Here is a 22,676-nt window from a genome sequence, read left to right as displayed (position 1 = left end):
CCCAAAGTGCTGAGATTACAGGCGTAAGCCACCGTGCCTGGCCCAAATGAATATATTTTTTATCATTATAGTGAATAAAAAAGTCAATATCGTTTTTTTCATTTAGTGGTGACACATATATTGAGATAATAAGGGAAACTACAGCCTAATAAATAAACTGCTCTTGTTCTTTCAGTGATTTTTAGGATTAAATCTGTTCATCAATATCACCCAACTGAGTAGAAAGCATCCTTCTAGAAATTCCTTAATCAATCTAAAAATTTCTTATTCTAAGTAAGTAGAAATAAAAGTAATTATGAATCTACAGTTAGAATAGCCTAATCTTGAGATTTACCCTATTATCCCCACCAGCTCAGTGCCAGCAGGTTAAAAACCAGGAGCTACATATGGATTCCTAACAACACAAATCATCCTTATACCTCAATTCCCTTTACCAACCAAAAGAATGAAAAAGAACAGAAATGATGCCATCAGATCTTAGATAGGAGTCTCTATCCTTATCAACAAAACTACATATATATGTCTATAAATAGACATATATAAATACACACACACACACACACACACACACACATGAGATTGCAAATAGCAGAGGCTTAGATTCAGATAATTCCTGCCAATGTCTCATCAGCAGCTCCTTAAATACAGGATCCCTACACTAGAGCCACTAGCCCTACTGATGACCACGTCAGTTAAAAACATAGTCTACAGAAGCCTAGGAGAGATCCTGCAGGGTCTCAGAAGACAGAAACAAGAGCACTTTTCCAATGCCACCATTGCTTTGACAAAGCAAAAGTCAAGAGAAACTCCCTTTCCTACCTCAACAGCTCTATTTGGCACCAAATTTCTGGAGCAAGAGCACACTTAACACGCTGGGACCTGAAGGCTGCCATCTGCTCTACTCTGTACGAACGGGCCATCTCCTGGCAAGATTGTAATGATGCCTCATGTGATGAATAAAACTTAGGCATTGCTCCCAGGCTAAAGTACCAAAAGAGACGAGATGGAGGGGCTCAGACAGAGCTTTACATAAGGTAAAACAGTGGGGCTTCTGTCTCTCAGGTATATAATTTCATACCGATTCCAGGCAAGATATTTCCTCTAATTCCCTAGGATGAGGTTAAAGACATACTAAGGGGCCAGGCACAGTGGTTCACGCCTGTAATCCCAGCACTTTGGGAGGCCGAGGTGGGCGGATTACCTGAGGTCAGGAGTTCAGAAACCCCATCTCTACCAAAAATACAAAAATTAGCCAGGCATGGTGGTGGGTGCCTGTAATCCCAGCTACTTGAGAGGTTAAGGCAGAAGAATAGCTTGAACCCGGGAGGCTGGTCTCATGAGGCTGCAGTGAGCCAAGACTGTGCCATTGCACTCCAGCCTGGGCAACAAGAGCGAAACTCCGTCTCAAAAAAAAAACAAAAAAACAAAAAAACAGACATACCAGGGAACTATCCACAGGAGAGAAGAGTTTGTACACACAGCAGGGATTTACACACTGTTCTAAGTCATAAGCTCATTTTCCTTTGCCAGCAAAGGTCCTAGGACTATCAACTTGGAACAGAAGTCTTGTTGAATATGTGCTAACAGTTCATTGGAGTATTTCTTTTAGAAAGCACTCCACTATTCCTAGTTTGCATCTGTTCTCCCTGTGGATATATAAGGGCTAGATCACCTTTGCTGGGAGAGAACACAAGTTCCCCCAAGGTCTCAAGGAGACTAATAGAGAACAAACTCAGATTTACCTATGCAGCACTCTAATGTCCGATAACCTCTTCTTGCTCCCACTGAACTGAATAGCATCGCACAGAAATGCCAGTTGAAATACAATACTAATTAGGTAGTTATTATAGTCAGTATGCAGGGGACCAAAATAAGATACTTCTACAGCCAAAAAGTATGATTATAAACGGAATAGAAATTTAGGACACAAATATATAAAACACATTAACAAAAAAGAGAGTGGTATTCATTTTGTAGTCACCAAATATTTACTAAATTATCTACTGCATTCTAGGTACCATACTAGATGATTAAAAATACAAACAGATGCAGTCTAACCTCTTAGGGAACAGACAATCCAGTAAGGAAAGACAACAATGAACAAGTAAATGACAATCATGATTATGAAAGAAAAACTAGAGGCCGGGCGCGGTGGCTCAAGCCTGTAATCCCAGCACTTTGGGAGGCCGAGACGGGCGGATCACGAGGTCAGGAGATCGAGACCATCCTGGCTAACACGGTGAAACCCCGTCTCTACTAAAAATACAAAAACTAGCCGGGTGAGGTGGCGGGCGCCTGTAGTACCAGCTACTCCGGAGGCTGAGGCAGGAGAATGGCGTGAACCCGGGAGGCGGAGCTTGCAGTGAGCTGAGATCCGGCCACTGCACTCCAGCCCGGGCGACAGAGCGAGACTCCGCCTCAAAAAAAAAAAAAAAAAAAAAAAAGAAAAACTAGAATGCTTTGAGAGTGTGTATCTAGGGAACATAATCTAGTTTTTGTTTCTGTTTTTGGTGGGGGTAGGACAGCAAAGTATGCTATAAGGCTAAATAAAGGAAAGCTAAGAAAGTAAAAATATGTTACATGCATATTCTTGTGATAAAATAAATACATAAAAATAAAAAAGCAAAAATGTCTATTTCTCCAGCACCAGCCAGACATAATTTTTAAATCTAGCTGACCCTACTGTGAAAAGATACACCAGATCCCAGAAAACTGATTATAATTGGCACTCCACATAATAAACCTTCCTACCTAAAAAGGATGTACTAATTATCTAAGATCAGTAAACAATTCACTCTGTAGCTGCAGTTCATATTATATAAATGAATGAATAGACATTCTGATCTGTAAATCAAGATTTTGTGAGACTGGCTAGTGAGCTAGTCTTTGGGGGACTGAGCAAGTCTGGGTGATGAGAATGGGTGCTAAAACTGACCTTCTGGAAAAATAAGGTTGATGATTTATCTTGGACTGTGTTCCATCAATGATCAGTCAGCCAGCCCATCTCTATTACATTTCTCTGCTCTCTATAATTTCAATAAATACGATATCAGGAAGTGCTAGGGAATGGTTTAAAAATTTGCTAAGAAACTAATCTGGGCCAGGCGCAGTGGCTCATGTCTGTAATCCCAGCACTTTGGAAGGCTGAGGTGGGCGGATCACGAGGTCAGATCAAGACCATCCTGGCTAACACGGTGAAACCCCGTCTCCACTAAAAATACAAAAAATTAGCCAGGCGTGGTAGCACGCGCCTGTAATCTCAGCTACTCGGGAGGCTGAGGCAGGAGAACTGCTTGAACCCAGGAGGTGGAGGTTGCAGTGAGCTGAGATCGTGCCACTGCACTCTAGCCTGGGCAACAGAGCGAGACTGTCTCAAAAACAAAAAAAAGAAAAGACTCTGAGCACAGTGTAAACTCATAATTAATTGTTAAAGGGATGAAGGAACAATAAACTTAGAAGAGATGTATTGTTCCCTCTAAATCAAGTGCTGAGTTTCAAAGGAGGCAGAGACTAGGGCCAGTGAAACAGCCAAGTTTTTCAAAGAAGCACATGTATGTGTGTAAAAACATATATACATACCTGCACTCAAAGCAATACCAGTGCCACGGTGGCAGATGGACATCACCATGGGAAGAGACCAACTGTAAAGAAACACACAACGACAATTTTAAAAAGGAAAAGATAGCACCATAGTAGAGAGTCTATCTTGGCAAAAATATAAACTAATTCTGAAACAGGCACTTTTTTTTTTTTTTTTTCTGGAGACAGATTCTCACTCTGTTGCCCAGGCTGGCAGCGAGTGGCATGATCTCAGCTCACTGCAACCTCCGCCGCCCAGGTTCAAGCAATTCTCCTGAATAGGTAATATTTTCTTTAAAAAAAAAAAAAAAAAACACTTTTGCATTCCTGTCATTTTTTTTTACCCTGGGAACAGAGTCTTGCTCTGTCGCCCAGGCTGGAGAGCCGTGCCACAATCTCAGCTCACTGTAACCTCTGCCTCCCAGGTTCAAGAGATTCTCCTGCCTCGGTCTCCTGAGTAGCTGGGATTATAGGCACCTGCCACCAGGTCCGCCTAATTTTTGTATTTTTAGTAAAGAGGTTTCACCATCTTAGCCAGGCTGGTCTTGAACTCCGGACCTTGTGATCTGCCTGCCTCAGCCTCCCAAAGTACTGGAATTACAGGTGTGAGCCACTGTGCCCAGCCATGTTTCCACTTTTTACTTTAAAAATACAAATCTGGGCCAGGCACAGTGGCTTACGCCTATAATCCCAGCGCTTTGGGAGGCTGAGGCGAGTGGATCACCTGAGGTCTGGAGTTCGCAATTAGCCTGACGAACATGGAGAAACCCCATCTCTACTGAAAATACAAAATTAGCTGGGTGTGGTGATGCATGCCTATAATCTCAGCTACTCGAGAGGCTGAGGCAGGAAAATCGCTTGAACCCAGGAGGCAGAGGTTGCGGTGAGCCGAGATCGCACCATTGCACTCCAGCCTGGGCAACAAGAGTGAAACTCCGTCTCAAAAAAAAAAAAAACAAAAAACAAAACCCTGTCTCAGGATTAGGTTAAGAAAAAATTAAAGAAAGAAGAAAACAGATTTACGGAGAAGGATTCCTACCTTTACCAGACTGCATCACTGATAGGGCTAAGAAAAAAAAATGATTATAACTCAAAACTCCTTTCCCAAGGAGAAACATGAGTCAAAGACACTCATTAAAGTTGGAGGTAGCGTGGTGGCTCATACCTGTAATCCTAGTACTTTGGGAGGCCAAGGCGGGGGGGAGGCATTGAGTTCAGGAGTTTAAGACCAACCTAGGCAACATAATGAGACCCCATCTTTACCAAAAAAAAAAAAAAATTTAGCTGGGTGTGGTGGCCTGTGGTCCCAGCTACTTGTGAGACTGAAGTGAGAGGGTCACTTGAGGCCAGGAGCTCCAGGCTGCAGTGAGCTATGACTGTGCCACTGTACTCCAGCCCAGTGTGGGGAGAGAGAGACAGAGACCTTGCCTGCAAATAAATATATACAGTTGGTACAATTAGAAAGTAATCACTATAGGCCGGGCGTGGTGGCTCACACCCGTAATCCCAGCACTTTGAGAGGCCAAGGTGGGCAGTTCGTGAGGTCAGGTGTTCGAGACCAGCCTGGCCAACACGGTGAAACCCCGTCTCTACTAAAAATACAAAAATTAGCCAGGCGTGGTGGTGCATCCCTGTAATCCCAGCTACTCGGGAGGCTGAGGCAGAGAATTGCTTGAATCCAGGAGGCGGAGTTTGGCATAAACGGAGATCATGCCACTGCACTCCAGTCTGGGTGACAGAGCACGACTCCATCTCCAAAAAAAAAAAAAAAAAAGAAAGAAAGAAAGAAAAAAAAAGAAAGTAATCACTGTAATACCAACTGGGTCCCTGTTTCTCCAGGTATAACACTGATGGAAGAAAACCTGAGTTTCATTTATCCACAGTTTCATATAATACTTGAATCTTCCCTTATTATATGCCCCAAAATATCCAAACTGAACATACCACTTATTTCCTAATACATTACCTATCCCAAATTTTTATATCCAATCTTCTAGATTTAGTATATAGTTCTTAATCCACAGTAGTTCTGAAATACTTTTTGTCATCAAACCCCTTTTTAAATTATGAATCATCAACTTTCCATTGAAGGACAACCAACATTGTTATTCTAGACCTAGTTCTCATGCTCAAGAGAGAACTGGTGGGTAAAATGGAAAGAACAAGAATCTCTGAAGAAAGCTAACACTCACTCTGGAATATTAGCTTAGACAAAGAATACTAAGCATAATCAAACCATATCTTCAACACTTTAAAGAGAAATAACGAGGTTAAAAAGATCTCAAAAGAAAATTCTGCCTACATAATGAAAATGGTCACAGTAAGAAAGGAGTATTTCCAAATAAATTAAAAATATTAATACTAGCTAGATACCACTCTGATCAACTCAGATTTAACAACAGAAATATAAAAGGTGGAAGAATAGCCACATAACCAAGGACAGAGAACGATGGCATAATTTGGTAAGAAGAATCAGAAGACCGAAACCCAGAGTGAGCTGAGGCTTGCAAAAATTTCAAGGACAACAAAAAAAAAGCTTTTAAAATTGTGTTCTGACACAGAGAGCCTCCTAACTGGGATGAACAATTTTATGCTAATTGATGACAGAGTATGAACAGATTGCACAACTATTTTATTTGTCAAAGAGAATGATTATCAGCATGAAAAAGACAGAACAAATATTGATTTGAAACACTTGAAACCCTAAAGAGGTGAGGAAATTGGAAGATTCCAAACACACTTGGGGCTCTGGTACCAGATGAATCAAATCCCATGACTGAAAGAGCTAATAGAAGAAACATATGCACTGTTCTGGAAATGTTTCAGAAATACTGATATAGAAAATGGGAGTCATATAATATGAAACTGCTGAATTCAAATGTTACCCTAATTTTCAAAAACGGTTAAAATCATAGCCTGGCTAGCCCAGTAATGACAAGCTAAAATATTTTATTTTCTAAAAATAACCACAACATTATTTCCAGTCCTCCATGATCTTCCAGAATCTTGTCATTTCTCATCAAGCAAGTATTTAGCCTCTACCCTTGAACCTGGGCAGGACTTGATGACCGACTGCCTCAAAAGTAGAATGCGGCAGAAGTGATGCTGCATGACTTACAAATTCTCCTTCCTTCCTCATGCTATGTGGAAACCCAAAGCAGCCTACACAGATATGTGAAAAGACCCATGTGGAGAGAAAGTAAGGGCCCCATCCAACAGCCAGAATCAACCCAAGACATTTGAGTGACTGATCTTCAGATTAATTCTGGCCCTAGCCTTTGTGTTTTCCAGCTGAGGCCTCAGGCATCAGGGAGCAAAGACAAGTCTTCTTCACTAGTCCCTGTTTGAACATTAGGTAAGAGTCTAGTATAGAAAATCAAGATGTGGCCAGGCACAGTGGCTCATGCCTGTAATCCTAGCACTTTGGGGGGCTGAGGTGGGCAGAATGCCTGAGCTCAGGAGTTTGACACCTGGGCAAGATGGCAAAAATAAAACAAAAAGCCCATTTCTACAAAAAATATAAACATTAGCCGGGCGTGGTGGCATGCATCTATAGTCTCAGCCACTTGTGGGGCTGAGGAGGGAGGACTGTCTGAGCTTGGGAGGTCGAGGCTGCAGCGAGCCGTGATCATGCCACTGCACTCCAGCCTGAGTAACAGAGGGAGACTCTGTCTCAAAAGCAAAAAAAAACAATAAAAAATACCTCCAGAAAGTAAAAACATTTCTCCAACAGCCAAGACTGCCAATGGCCAATAAGTACATGAAAAGATGTTTAACATTACTAACTGTTTACTTCCAGGCCTCTTTCAAAAAATCCAAAAAATGGGTAATAGAAAATATGACTTCAAGTATCTCAGGTATCTTTCCTTGACATGCCAATCTGGATATAGCCCTGTGTTCCCTGCTGCTGTTTTTCCCCCAAGTATGTCTGGAGTTACATAACCAGAAAAGCAAATAAGGTAGTGAAAGACTCACCTCACCAACCTACAACCATTCTTTATATGACCTGTGAAAAAAGGCCAGGGCTTTAAATACAGATTCAGAATAATTTGTGATGTTCTTTTGTCTTTTTCACTATAATTCTTCCCCAAAACTTTTTTTTTTTTTGAAACAGAGCCTTGCTCTGTCACCAGACTAGAGTGTAGTGGCGCGATCTCAGCTCACTGCAAACTCTACCTCCCGGGTTCAAGCAATTCTCCTGCCTCAGCCTCCCGAGTAGCTGGGAATACAAGCATGAGCCACCACTGCCAGCTAATTTTTGTATTTTTAGTAGAGACAGGGTTTCACCTGAGATCAGAATGGCCTTGATCTCTTGACTTTGTGATCCGCCCACCTTGGCCTCTCAAAGTGCTGGGATTACAGGCATTGAGCCACTGAGTCAGGCCTTCCTAAAACTTTTATCTCTTAAAAAAGAAAGTTTCACAATTGAGCAGCAAGAAATGAGATCGCTTATTAGCCTCCTTCTGTTTTAGTGGCAAGTCCAGTTTCTACAAACAGGATTATTCCTGGAATCTGGCTTGGAAAAAAACTGAAGGGTTATGGTATTTGTGGAGGTGGTTAAAAAATGGCCAGACTCACTGGCAGGAACCCAAGAGAGTAGCAGAGCTCAAGATGCTTTGCTGGGTTAGCCTAAAAAAACAAAAAGCAGATTTACAGGGACTTATCTTCAAAGACATCAGCAAAAACTGCTATCAATGCCACTTTTGAAGATGAGATAAACAGAGATGTATGTATATATGTATGTATGATGTATGTATCTACTTATACATACACACATGTGGTATGTGTGTGACAGAGACTGCATACACATATATGCTATCTCTATCCACAGAAAGGGCCTAGAAGCAATGACATCCTAGTGGCAATGAGCACACCTAGCACCCAGACACTGATTTCCCAGGAGTCATTCTGAAGAACTCCTATTGGCCAGGTCTGGGACAATTTGAACACCAAAATAAACAATAACGAAGTATAATCCTTTGGAGAAATTAATGCTTGATCCATGTTATCCTTAAGTCCATACTGATAAAGAAAGCAAGCTTTACCCTATCGTAACAAATAAATCTAGAAAATATTATTATAATATATAAAATCAGTAACATTACATTTGGCAACTATCACAGTAATAAATGATTTAGGCAAGTACCTCCAACAGATACTGGTGAGTAAGTATCTCATGAGAAAGAATATTTAGGTTTCAAAGTATCTCCCACCAAAATATGTATTAATAAATAAAACATCCTTATTCAGTAACTTTACAGGAGAAATCTAGCAGACACATCTTAAACAGTGACAAAAGTTAACATCACCAGTAATGGGTTAAATCAGCAGCAGCACATGCCTCCTGATACAGTGTACTGACAGAAGTATAGTATTACTGCAAGGGTATTCTTGGCCGGGTGCGGTGGCTCAAGCCTGTAATCCCAGCACTTTGGGAGGCCGAGACGGGCGGATCACGAGGTCAGGAGATCGAGACCATCCTGGCTAACACAGTGAAACCCCTTCTCTACTAAAAATACAAAAAACTAGCCAGGCGAAGTGGCGGGCGCCTGTAGTCCCAGCTACTCCGGAGGCTGAGGCAGGAGAATGGCGTAAACCCGGGAGGCGGAGCTTGCAGTGAGCTGAGATCTGGCCACTGAACTCCAGCCCGGGCGACAGAGCAAGACTCCGTCTCAAAAAAAAAATAAAAAAAAAAGGGTATTCTTGCCAAAAATGTATAAATCGTGAAACACCAAACAAACCCAAATTAAGGAACATTCTAAACATGTCCAGGTCATAACAAATAAGGAAAGGCTAAAAATCTCTCCCATACTGTAGGAAAAAGAAACACGACAACTAAATGTAATATATAATTCTAGGTTCAATCTCAGGCCTATAAAGGACATTAATGGGACAAGTGGCAAAATCTGAATGGGAACTAAGGTTTAGATAGTAACACTGTGATGGTTGTACTTTGGAGACTGTCTTGCAATGCATACCCAAGTATTAAGAAGTTGTAATAGGCAGAATAATGGCCTCTTTAAAGATGTCCACGCTCTAATCTCTAGAACCTATGAATATGTTACCTTTTATGGCAAAGGGGAATTAAGGTTGTAGATGAAACTAAGGTCCTAATAAGACAACCTTAAGATAAACAGACTAGGCTGTGTGTGGTGGCTCACATCTGTAATCCCAGAACTTTGGGAGACCAAAGTGGGAGGACAGCTTGAGCCCAGGAGTTCAAAGCCAGCCTGAGCAACATGGCCAAACTCCATTTCTAGAAAATATTTTAAAATTAGTCAGGCATGGTGGTGCATGCCTATAATCCCAGGTACTTGGGAGGCTGAGCTGGGAGGATCACTTAAGCCTGGGAGGTCAAGGCTACAGTGAGCCATGATCATGCTCCACAAGTTTTATTAAAAACTTGTAGAAAACTTGTGCATTTCACCTGGGCAACACAGCGAGACCCTGTCTCAAAAACAAAACAACATAGACTATCCTAGATTATTAGGACAGGCCCAGTGTAATCATAAACGTCTTTAACAGCAGAGGAGAGAAAAGAGAAAATAGAAAAGCAGAAGAGGCTCACAGAAGAAAGGCATCAAAGAAGAAATGAGATGACGGAAGCAGGGTCAACATGATGTGACTGGAGAACTCAATGCAGCATTGCTGGTTCTGAAGATTGAGGAAGGAAGGCAGAAGCCAAGGAATTCAGAAAGCCTCTAGAAGCTAGCAAAGGCAAGGCCATGGATTCTTCCCTAGAGACCCCAGAAGGAAACAGAACCCTGCCAACACCTTGATTTTAGCCCAGGGAGATCTTTTCAGACGTCTGACCCACAGAACTATAAGGTAATAAATTTGTGTTGTTTTAAGTCACTAAATTTGCAGTAATTTGTTATGGCAGCAAATAGAAAATCAGTATAGATTGTGGTGACTAGAAGAGGAGTGCAGCTGTAACGAATACCCAAAAATGTGGAAGTGCCTTTGAAATTGGGCAGTGGGAAGGGACTAAAAGAATTTTTAGGACCATGATTTTTAAAAAGCCCAGACTGCCCTGAAGAGATTTTAGCAGAAATATGGATTTTACCAGTTGTGCTGGTGAGGATGTGGAGAAACTGGAACCCTTATACACTGCTAGTGAAGCCACTTTGGAAAACAGTCTGGCAGTTCCTCAAAATGTTAAATATAGGCTGGACGCCATGGCTCACGCCTGTAATCCCAGCACTTTGGGAGGCTGAGGCAGGTGAATCACAAGGTCAAGAGATCAAGACCATCCTGACCAACATGGTGAAGCCCTGTCTCTACTAAAAATACAAAAATTAGTTGGGCATGGTGGTGCATGCCTGTAGTCTCAGCTACTCAGGGGCTAAGGCAGGAAAATCACTTGAACCTGGGAAGTGAAGGTTGCAATGAGCCAAGATTATGCCACTGCACTCCAGCCTCGTGACAGAGCAAGACTCTGTCTTAAAAAAAAAAAAAAAAACAGCACACCAACATGGCACATGTATACATATGTAACCTGCACGTTATGCACATGTACCCTAGAACTTAAAGTATAATAAAAAAAATAAAATAAAATAAAATAAAAAAAAGTTAAACATAGAGTTACCATATGATGCAATAATTCTACTCTTAGGTATATACTCAAGAGAAATGAAACATATGTGCACACAAAAACTTGTACACAAATAAATGGTCATAGCAGCATTATTTGTAATAGCCAAAAAGTGGAAACAGCTCAAATGTCATTCAGTTTATAAATGGGTAAATAAAACATTGTATGTACATACAATGAAATATTATTCGGCCATAAAAAGGAAGGAAGTACTGATACATGCTAAAATACGGATGAACTCTGAAAACATTATGCTAAGTAAAAAATGCCAGTCACAAAAGACCATATATTGTATGACTACATTTAAATGAAACGTTCAGAATAGGTTAAGTTTATAAGATGGAAAGTAAATAACTGATTGTCTAAAGCTGGGACAAACAAAGGATTGGTGGTGATGGCTAAGAAATGTAGTGTTTCTTTCTGAAGTGATGAAAATATTCTAAAATTGGCTGGGCAGGGTGGCTCATGCCTATAATCCCAGCACTTTGAGAGGCCAAGGCAGGCGGATCACCTGAGGTCAGGAGTTCGAGACCAGCCTGGCCAACACAGTGAAACTCCCATCTCTACTAAAAACACAAAAATTAGTCAGGCGTGATGGTGCACATCTCTAATCCCAGCTACTTGGGAGGCTGAGGCAGGAGAATCACTTGAACACAGAAGGCAGATGTTACAGTGAGCCAAGACCATGCCACTGTACTCCAGCCTGGGTGACAGAGCGAGACTCCATCTCGAAAAAAAAAAAGAAAATATTCTAAAATTGTGGTGATGGCTGAACAATTCTGCATTTAACAAAAGCCACTAAACTGTATGCTTTCAATGTGTGAACCGTATGGTATACAAATGTATTTCAAAAAGGAAAATATGAACGTCAATTCAGCTAGTAAAGGCTCAGAAGGAAATTAGGAACATGTTATTAAAAACTTGTGGAAAGGGGATCCTTGTTACATAGGGGCAGAAAGTTTAGCAGAATTATGTCCCACAATAATGTGGAAAGCAGAATTTACTAAAGTGGCAATTTTAGTAATTGCTGATTTCTTTTTGCTCTTTACAGTAAAATGTGAAAGGAAAGAAACAGACTGAGGGAATTGCTGTTAAATAAAAAGCAAGCTGAGCATGGTGGCTTGCAGCTGTAACCCCAGCACTTTGGGAGAAAAAGGTAAGAGGATCGCTTGAGCTCATGAGTTCAAGATCAGCCTGGCTAATATGTTGAGACCCCGTCTTTACAAAAAATTTAAAACTAGCCATGTGTGGTAGCATGCACCTGTAGTCCCAGCTACTGAGGAGGCTGAGTCAGGAAGATCACTTGAGCTCCTGGGAGTTCAAGGTTGCAATGAGCTATGATCACACCACTACTACACTCTAGCCTGGGTGACAGAGTGAAAGCCTGTCTCTTAAATAAAACAAACAAACAAAAACAGGACTTATTGATGTGGGAAATTCTCAGCCTTCCCAACAAATATTCCTGTAATCCCAGCACTTTGGGAGGCCAAGGTGGGCAGATCACGAGGTCAGGAGCTCGAGACCAGACTAGCCAACACAGTGAAACCCCATCCCTACGAAAAATACAAAAAATTAGCCAGGTGTGGTGGTGTGTGCCTGCAATCCCAGCTACTTGGTAGGCTGAGGCAGGAGAATAGCGTAAACCAGGGAGGCGGGGGTTACAGTGAGCCGAAACTGCGCCATTGCACTGCAGCCCTGGCGACAGTGCAAGACTCTGTCTCAGAAAAAAAAAAAAAAAAAGATCTTCACTGTCAAGGCCTGGCACAATGGCTCACACCTATAATCCCAGCATTATGGGAGGCCAAGGCAGGCAGATCACTTGAGCCCAGGAACTGGAGACCAGCCTGGGCAACATGGTTTTATAGAGATGGTGAAACCCCACAAGATTCTTTTTTTTTTTTTTTCCTGGAAACAGAGCCCATGCTGGAGTGCAGCAGCACCACAATCTCGCAATCTCGGCTCACTGCAACCTCCACCTTCCAGGTTCAAGAGATTCTTGTCCCTCAGCCTCTCAAGTAGCTGGGACTATAGGTGCACCACCACACCTGGCTAATTTTTTGTATCTTAGTAGAGACAGGGTTTTACCATGTTGCCCAGTCTGGTCTCAAACCCCCGAGCTCAGGCAGTTCACCTGCTTTGGCCTCCCAAAGTGCTAGGATTACAGATGTGAGCCATCGCGCCAGGCCCCCACAATGTTCTCAAGAATGTTATACCAACAGAAATACTGCCAGCATAGACTAAAAGTGACAGAGAGAAGATGAAAAGAAGACTGTCATACCTCAAAAATTCTACAGACAAAAAAGAGGCTGTTAAAAATCACTCAGCTGCAAAAGCATGTGTCACCTTTCACAAAGAAGGATAGCGGATGGAGCTATAAGCCCAGAGGGCAAAGCCAATAGCCGCAAAGGATTATTCTCAGGCCTTGAAATCAAATGGTGTTTACCTGGCTGAATTTCAAACTGGTTAGAACCAGAGACTCTTTTTTTCCTTCCATTTTCTCACTTTTTTTTTTCTCTTGACCTGCCACTTCAGGACACATTTTCTCACTTTTTGAGCAGGAATGTCTACAGTTGTTATACTATGTCTGTCCCACCACTGTATTTTGGGAGTATGTAACTTGTTGCTTTAGATTCACAGATGAAGAAAAAATGTTCCTGAAAAGGGATTATAACCAGAGCCTCAGCCATACTTAGTTCAGATGGGGAGATTTACATGAAATTTTAAGACTTTGAGATGAGGCTATAATAGGTTGAAACTTCTGGGGCCACTGGGATGTGGTGAATGTATTCTGTCATGGGACAGACATAAACTTTGAGGGCTAGAGGGTAGACTGCGGTAGGTAAAATAATGCACCCTCCCCTCTGGAGATGTCAATGTATTAATCCCCAGAACCTGTGAATATATTATCTTATATCACAAAAAGAACTTTGCAGATATTATTAAATTAAAGACCTTGAGATGGAGACATTGTCCTGAAATATTTGGGGAGGTCTAAATGTAATGACAAGGGTCCTTGAAAGGAGAAAAGGGAGGAAGAACAAGTCAGAGTGATACAAAGTGAGAAGGGCTCTCCTATGGCTTGCTTTGAAAATAGAGAAAGAATGCCATAAGCCAAGGAATGTGGATGACCTATAAAAGCTGGAAAAGGCAAGGAGCCTCTGGAAAAGAATGCAGCCCCTGCAAACAACTTAATTTTAGCCTAATGAGACCTATGTCATACTTCTAACCTAAAGAATGGTAAGACAATACATCTGTGTTATTTTAAGTCACTGTTTGTGAAACTTGTTATAGTAGCAATAGAAAACAAATACAGGGACCGAGCGTGGTGGCTCATGCCTATAATCCCAGCACTTTTGGAGGCTGAGGTGGGTGGATCACTTGTGGCCAGGAGTTTGAGATCAGCCTGGCCAACATGGCAAAACCTCATCTCTACTAAAAGACAAAAATTAGCCGGGCATGGAGGCTCATGTCTGTAATCCCACCTATTCAGGAGGCTGAGGCACGAGAATTGCGTAAACTCAGGAGGCAGGGGTTGCAGTGGGCCTAGATCGCACCACTGCACTCCAGCCTAGGTGACCAAGCAAGACTCTGTCTCAAAAAAATAAAAAAAGAAGAAACGAATACAGGAATAATACTTGGATATCATCATCATTGCAACTTCTTCTTATATCATTCAGACATGTTAACGAGCTGGGAATCTGCTTGTTACCATGTCTGAATAATTTAAGAAGTTGTGGCCGGGCATGGTGGCTCTCACCTGTAATCCCAGCACTTTGGGAGGCCGAGGCAGGCGGATCACTAGGTCAAGAGTTCGATACTATCCTGGCCAACCTGGTGAAACCCCATCTCTACTAAAAACACAAAAATTAGCTGTCCGTAGTGGTACGCGCCCGTTGCCCCAGCTACTCGGGAGGCTGAGACAGGAGAATCGCTTGAACCCAGGAGGCAGAGGATGCAGTGAGCCGAGATCGCGCCACTACACTCCAGCCGGGCAACAGAGCAAGATTCTGTCTCAGAAAAAAAAGAAGAAGAAGAATTTGCAAAGTTGCAACTTCTATATAACTTAGCATATATACTATATACCTTAAATATAAAAGTATATGGGAACTCTATGTTATTTCTGCAACGTTTATGTAAATGTGAAATTGTTTCAAAAATTTTTTAATTAAGGGAATTATATTTTGACTTACCAGAATTTTCTAAATGGTAGTTTTGAAAAATAGATTACCCTTGCAATGATAGAAGATAGAATTTAGTCATCTCCGTATTAAAAAGGCATAAGATAATTCTTATGTTATCTCCCTCTACCCTGAAGAGTTCACCTCATCTACATAGCAGTATTTCAGTTGAGTAAAAGTGAGGGAAGTATCAGGTAGGCCAAAAGATCAACCTTCAGAACTTTCACCCACAACCTCTAGATTCTCTGGCTCCAGAGTCCTTACCTGTAGATAGTGACGTGGGGAGATACAGGACGGTTTGAACCTATATTCTTATTCCAGAACTGCTCCATCTCTTCTTTGGCCGTGGTTCCCAAAGGAACAGCACTAAAATAAAACCAGAAAGTTTGAAAAGAACTGAAAGTAAGCTTGGTTTAGTATTTTGCATAATGTTCTGTTAAGTCAATATTTTGCAACACTGGCCAGAGGCATGGTGGCTCACGCCAGTAATCTCAGCACTTTGGGAGGCCAAGGCGGGTGGATCACCTGAGGTTGCGAGTTTGAGACCAGCCTGACCAACATGGAGAAATCTCGTCTCTACTAAAAATACAAAATTAGCCGGGTGTGGTGGTGGGCGCCTATAATCACAGCTACTAGGGAGACTGAGGCAGGAGAATCGCTTGAACCCAGGAGGCAGAGGTTGCGGTGAGCCAAGATTGCATCATTGCAGCCCAGCCTGGGCAACAAGAGCGAAACTCCATCTCAAAAAAAAAAAAAAAAAAAAAATTTTGCAATATCTTTTTAGAAAAGGTTTTGTTAGGGAAGCAGGAGCCTAGAAGAGCCAGAGTGACACTATTTTAAAATCCACTCCATCTTGTTATAGCAACACAAAACAGAAAATAATAATAAAAATAAAATAAAATAATAGGCCAGGCACAGTGGCTCAAGCCTGTAATCCCAGCACTTTGGGAAGCCGAGGTGGGTGCATCATGAGGTCAGGAGTTCAAGACCAGCTTGGCCAACATGGTGAAACTCCATCTCTACTAAAAATAGAAAAAAATTAGCCAGGTGTGTTGGCGCACGCCAGTAATCCCAGCTACCTAGGAGGGTGAGGCAGGAAAATCGCTTGAACCTGGGAGGCAGAGGTTGTAGTGAGACAAGATCACACCACTGCACTCCAGCTTGGGAGACAGAGCAAGACTCTGTCTCAAAAAAATAAATAAAATAAAATAAAATAAAATAAATTAAAAAAACTCCATCTTAAAACTAGCAAAGCACATTCCTTGCCAGTGACAACCCACGGTTCTAAGATGTTTACAGCTAAGGCAACAGCTTGGTAATACCTGCAAGGACAAACTGCAACAACATAAAGTTCAGATGTCCCAATACCTGTAACAACATATGCTTTCAAAATAATTACAGTCACGCTCTGATGTACTTACACACTAAAATGTCAAGGATACTTTTCTTTAAATCAATAGAATAATAAATTTTGTCATGCTCTCTGGTCCCCTGCATGTAGGCACAGCTTAGTTTAGTCCTTACATAGACAAGATCTCTATATAAGGAAAACTTAGGCCAGACATGGCGGCTCATGCCTATAATCCCAGCACTTTGGGAGGCTAAGGTGGGCAGATAACTTGAGCCCAGAAGTTTGAGACCAGCCTGGGCAACATGGCAAAACCCTGTTTCCACAAAAAATGCAAAGAAAATTTAGCCAAGCATGATGGTCTGAGCCTGTAGTCCCAGTTACTCAGGAGGCTGAGGTGGGAGGATCTCCTGAGCCCACGGAGGTAGAGGCTGCAGTGAGCTGTGATTGCATCATGGCGCTCCACCCTGGGCAACAGAGCAAGACTCTACCTCAAAATATTTTTAACAATTGGCCAGGTGCGGTGACTCATGGCTGTAATCCCAGCACTTTGGGAGGCTGAGGCAGGCAGATCACAAGGTCAGGAGTTTGAGATTAGCCTGACCAACATGGTAAAACTCCATCTCTATTAAAAATATAAAAATTAGCTGGGCGTGGTGGTGCGCACCTGTAATCCCAGCTACTCAGGAGGCTGAGGCAGGAGAATCACTTGAACCCAGGACGTGGAGGTTGCGGTGAGCCCAGATCACACCACTGCACTCCAGCCTGGTCAACAGAACAAGACTCTGTCTCAAAAAAAAAAAAAAAAAGATTTAAAATTTAAAAATTAAAAAAAAAATAAAACCTTAAAGACCTAAAAAAATTATAAATATATACATATATATGTGTGTGTACACATATATATATTTTAAAAAAAGAGAGAGAAGAAAAAAAGAAACTTAAAGACAGCATGTTCCCCCAGTTGTTTTCTGAGGACACCCTACTATATAATTGAGTAGTTTCTAATCAACTTGCTTCTTTCACTGCACTTTGCTACTCACCTTGAATTCCTTCCTACATGAGATCCAAGAACCCTCTCTTGGGGTCTGGGTCAAGACCCCTTTTCTAATAGCAGTATGGTGGGCTGGATAAACCCACAGTATTAGGAAAACATGTTCCTCCACTTACCTTATTTTTATTCCAACTTTAATTCCATTAACCGGAATCATCTGATGAGGTCATACCAGACGATAATTCTGTTTTTTTTTTTTTTTTTTTTATTTTGAGATGAGGTCTCGCTCTGTGGCCAGACTGGAGTGCAGTGGCGCGATCTTGGAGCACTGCAACCTCCACCTCCTGGATTCAAGCGATCCTCCTGCATCAGCCTCCTGAGTAGCTGGGACTACAGGCACATGCCACCGCGCCCAGCTAATTTTTGTATTTTCAGTAGAGATGGGGTTTCACCATGTTGGCCAGGATGGTCTCGATCTCTTGACCTCGTGATCTGCCTGCCTTGGCCTCCTAAAGTGCTGGGTTTACAGGCGTGGGCCACCGTGCCAGGCCGATAACTCTGCTTTCTAATCCCACCCAATACACAGGTCTGGCAATGAAAGCACAACTTCTTGTTGGGTGGCAGGGCAAGCATATTTTTAAAATATTCACATAAATGGATTATGCTTTTCCAAGGCCACAGTTTTATCTCATACATTACCATCTGCTCTCATCTGGCTTTTCAAGATTCCCTTTCAGGTTCTCAAAAATCAAGAACTAGATTCAGCTCGGTACCTTAATAGTTTCTTGGTTTTGTCACTGGGCTAGGTTGAACCCAACTATCAAACAGTTATGCTCAAGCTATGCAAAATTCTGCATTGCCCCATGCAGGTGATCCTCTTACCTCAGTCTCCCAAGTAGCTGGAACTAGAGGCGCACACCACCACACCCAGCTGGTTTTTGTATTTTTTGTAGAGAAGGGGTTTCACCGTGTTGCCCAGGCTGGTCTCAAACTCCTGGGCTCAAGCGATCTGCCCACCTCAGCCTCCGAAAGTGCTAGGATTACAGGCATGAGCCACCATGCCCAGCCTACTAAATGGTTGAGGATAGCTGTTTCTTATTGATTGATTGATTGAGACAGGGTATCCCTATGTTGCCTAGGCTGGTCTTGAACTCCTGGGCTCAAGGGATCCTCCTGCCTCAGCCTCCCAAAGTGCTGGAATTACAAGTGTGAGCCACCACATCCAGTGTTTTTTTTTTTTAAACAGAGATGGGGTCTCACTCTGTTGCCCAGGCTGGAGTGCAGTGGCATGATCATAGCTCACTGCAGCCTTGAACTGCTGGACTCAAGCCATCTTCCTGCCTCAGCCTCCCCATAGCTGAGACTATAGGCACACACCACCACACTCAGCTAATTTTTTATTTTTTAATTATTTGTGGAGACTAGGTCTCTGTTGCCCAGACTGGTCTTGAACTCCTGGCCTCAAGCAATCCTTCTGCATAGGCCTCCTAAAGTGTTGGGATTACAGGCATGAGCCACTGTGCCCAGCTGATTGTATTTCTCTAAAATATATTATTTGGGACAAATGAAAAATCTGAAAATCAACTGTATATCAGATAAGAGTTCATCAATGTTAAATTTCCTGAATTTGATAATTATGCTTATATAATTATACTGCATTATGTAAGACAATTTCTTTGTTCTTAGGAGAAATATTTAGAGGTAAATGGTCATGATATTCACAACTTAGCCTTAAAGCATTCAGCGAAAATACTAATAATTAAATATATATTAGGCTGAACTACACTAAATCATTAATATTTCACCAGCTTTGACCTAAAAAAATAAAAGTTTCATATATAATCTAAAATACAAAAAAGCATGATAAGCAAACACAATAAAATGTTAACAATTGGCAAATGTGGGTGAAAGGTATATAGAACTTCATCCTACTATTCGTATAACTTTTCTGAAAGTATAAAATATTTCCAAAATAAAAAGTTTTGTAAAAATAACACAAAGGCAATTGTTGACATCAACAGGCTGAGAATAAATATATAGCATGAAAGTCCAGGGGCGTGGCTCATGCCTATAATCCCAGCTGAGGCAGGGGGATCGCTTGAGCCCAGTAGTTCAAGACCAGCTTGGGCAAAATGTGAAACCTCGTCTCTACAAAAAATACAAAACATTAGCCAGGCATGGTGGCACACCACACACCTATAGTCCCAGCTACAGGAAGCTGAGGCTACGGCAAGCCCTGATGGTACCACTGCACTCTAGCCTGGGCAATAGAGTGACAGCTTGTCTCAAAAATAAACAACACACATACACACAAATGGTAAATAGTGACCACAGTCACTTAAGTTTCAGTCAACTGTCTATAACTGCCCACTGTTGTACATATCCATCAAATCTAAGTCAACAATCTACTGCTCTTCCCTAAGGAAAAAAAATAATTTCCAGACTTAGAAACTTACTTTCTGATACAGAGTTGAGGGCTAAAGTGGGTTCGGAGGCAATGACGACCAACATGTCTGCAAGATAAGAGAATCAAAAATCAATACACATTTAGAGATCAACTTTAGTATATCAACTTCTCTATTTTTAGGGGTGAAGGGATAGATTAAAAATAAGATAAAAACAATGACAGTATCAGTGTCCTTGATACCATTTTCTAGTTGAAAAGCTACAACTCTAACTTGAAAATAATAAGAAATATTACCTAAAAATGCAACATAAAGTTTTAATCAAACACAAATAATGCAAGATAAAAGAATAAGAATAATCAGAGTTGGTAATGATCAACAGAGAAATAGAGAAAGTGATTTTTTAAAAGCTAGGTCTTATAGGAGGTGATGTCTAAGAGACAGGGTTAACAAAACAAACAAAAAAAACCACAATAAGCCCACTGGTAACTGCAACCATATAGCTTAGCTTTAGCAGAGACCTACTACAATGGATGAATTTAAAAGGTCAGGCCAGGTGCAGTGGCTCACGCCTGTAATTCCAACACTTTGGGAGGCTGAGACCAGTGAACTACTCGAGCCTAGGTGTTCAATACTGCCTGGACAACATGGTAAAACCCCATCTCCACAAAAAACATGGAAATTAGTTGGGTGTGGTAGTGCACACCTATAATACCAGCTACTCTGGAGGCTGAGGTGGGAGTATCACTTGAGCCTGGGAGGCAGAAGTTGCAATGAGCCAAGATGGCACCACTGCACTCTAGACTAGGTGACAGGGCTAAACACTGTCTCAAAAAAAAAAAAAAAAAAAAAGGTTGAAGAGTGCAAGGGGTTTGTGAAGAGAGCATCCTAAATATTAAGCTAGGTCATTTCAGGAACTAACATCAATCAAACTCCATATATCCTGAATGAATTTCAAGTCGAAAAGTCTTTCATGTAATTATAATCATGTACAAAAAAATGGGAATAAAAAAATTTTCACTGACCCCATGAAAGTTTTCTACTTAAAAATTGCTATTTTTGAAATGTATACATCAGTGCCAGAACTGCTTTTCAAGTCAGAAACTAAGATGTGCCTAAGCATTCTATCTAAGGAGAATTTAACTGATCCAAAGTTTACATGGTACAGGTTGAGCACCCCTACTGTGGAAAATCCAAAATCTGAAACCCTCCATAACCTAAGATGTTTTAAGTGCTGACATGATGCTCAAAAGAAATGTTCATTGGAGCATTTTGGATTTCAGCTTAGTGATACACAACCAGTAAGTATAATGCAAATACTCCAAAATCTGAGAAAATTCGGAAATCCTAAATACTTCTGGTCCAAAGCTTTTCAGAAAAGGGATGCTCACCATGTATTATGAAAAACACACAACCATTACACCCTTCAGTCACATCATTATATCAAATCTTTCCAAAAGCATTTAAGAAGGTAAATAGAGTGAATTTCTGGAACTAAAACTTAAAAATACATTGATTCTACAAAAGTTTATTGCATATCCACTACTTGCGAGGCACTAGGATACAAGATCTCATAAAGATCTAATGATCTTCTTAAAAAGCTCATGGTGTCCCTCACACCATTGATATTAGATGTACAGACTTTTCAAAAGCTGTATGCTTCACATTATACACTAGAAGGGCCCACTACTTGAAGGAAAAAATCTAACCAACACTTCCTTTTTCAGCTCTTCCCTCTTTCCAGCTTTGAAGGCAAGAGGTGAATACAGACATTGTATACCCAAGGCTCCCAGAAAGAAGTGGGAACAAATCTCTTTTAATCAATTGAATTGTGACTCTGAAGTTGCAGGGCACGCATTCCTCACACCAGGCTAGGCCCAGTCACTCAGCTACCCAGCAAGAGTTTGCAGATGTGGGTTGGAATCTATGGCGTGCCCTCTCTGTCTAGCGCTATTGTTTCCCAGACAAATATCAATGTAAACTTTCTACAAGGCCCTCACAGAAACTAGCTGCACAAATGCCATAACCTTATTTGAAATCTGACAAAAGTAATTATCTATCCTTCCCTTTCATGTGAAAACAGGAATTCTGTATTTTTAATTGACAAGCCAGAACTTATAATTTCTAGTTATTGCTGCCCCTTCTAAATGCGTTAACATGTCTCCCCAGAATGTAATCATTGCTCAAATCATTTCTGAAACTCTTCTCTAGATTGAGGCAGCAATGGTAATGTAAAAATAACATTGGAAAGTAAAAAATCTAGCCTGAAATCTTAGAATAAGTTGTATAACTTGAGTGAGTCATTGAGCTTCAGCGTTTTCAATTACAAAATGGCACTGATAATACCTTATTGGTTGCTGAGGGGACTGCACAAGAAAACATACAGGAAAGCATTGTCTAAACTACAATACACCACATATATATGTAACATATTATCACTGGTCTCCCCAACGTCTTTTTTTTGTTTTTTTGTTTTTTGTTTTTTTTTTGAGACGGAGTCTCGCTCTGTCGCCCAGGCTGGAGTGCAGTGGCCGATCTCAGCTCACTGCAAGCTCCGCCTCCCGGGTTCACGCCATTCTCC

The 22,676-nt window shown here is 41.4% G+C and overlaps 1 protein-coding gene across 1 annotated transcript in view; it reads right to left on the bottom strand.

Moving 5' to 3' along the window:
• SDHC (succinate dehydrogenase complex subunit C) overlaps positions 1-22,676 on the bottom strand; it is a 49,780-nt gene that overhangs the window by 21,361 nt on the left and 5,743 nt on the right. The window contains exons 2-4 of the mRNA XM_026457042.1: positions 20,147-20,203; positions 15,616-15,717; positions 3,580-3,641 (exon numbers count right to left, since the gene is read on the bottom strand). Of these exons, the coding sequence (XP_026312827.1) occupies positions 3,580-3,641; positions 15,616-15,717; positions 20,147-20,203 (221 nt within the window). The remainder of the gene's footprint in view (positions 1-3,579; positions 3,642-15,615; positions 15,718-20,146; positions 20,204-22,676) is intronic.

Source organism: Piliocolobus tephrosceles, chromosome 1 (assembly GCF_002776525.5).
Source record: "Piliocolobus tephrosceles isolate RC106 chromosome 1, ASM277652v3, whole genome shotgun sequence".
NCBI classification, from domain to species: Eukaryota; Metazoa; Chordata; class Mammalia; order Primates; family Cercopithecidae; genus Piliocolobus; species Piliocolobus tephrosceles.
Note: the sequence above shows the minus strand (reverse complement) of the source record. Positions and strands in the feature narration are given on the sequence as shown.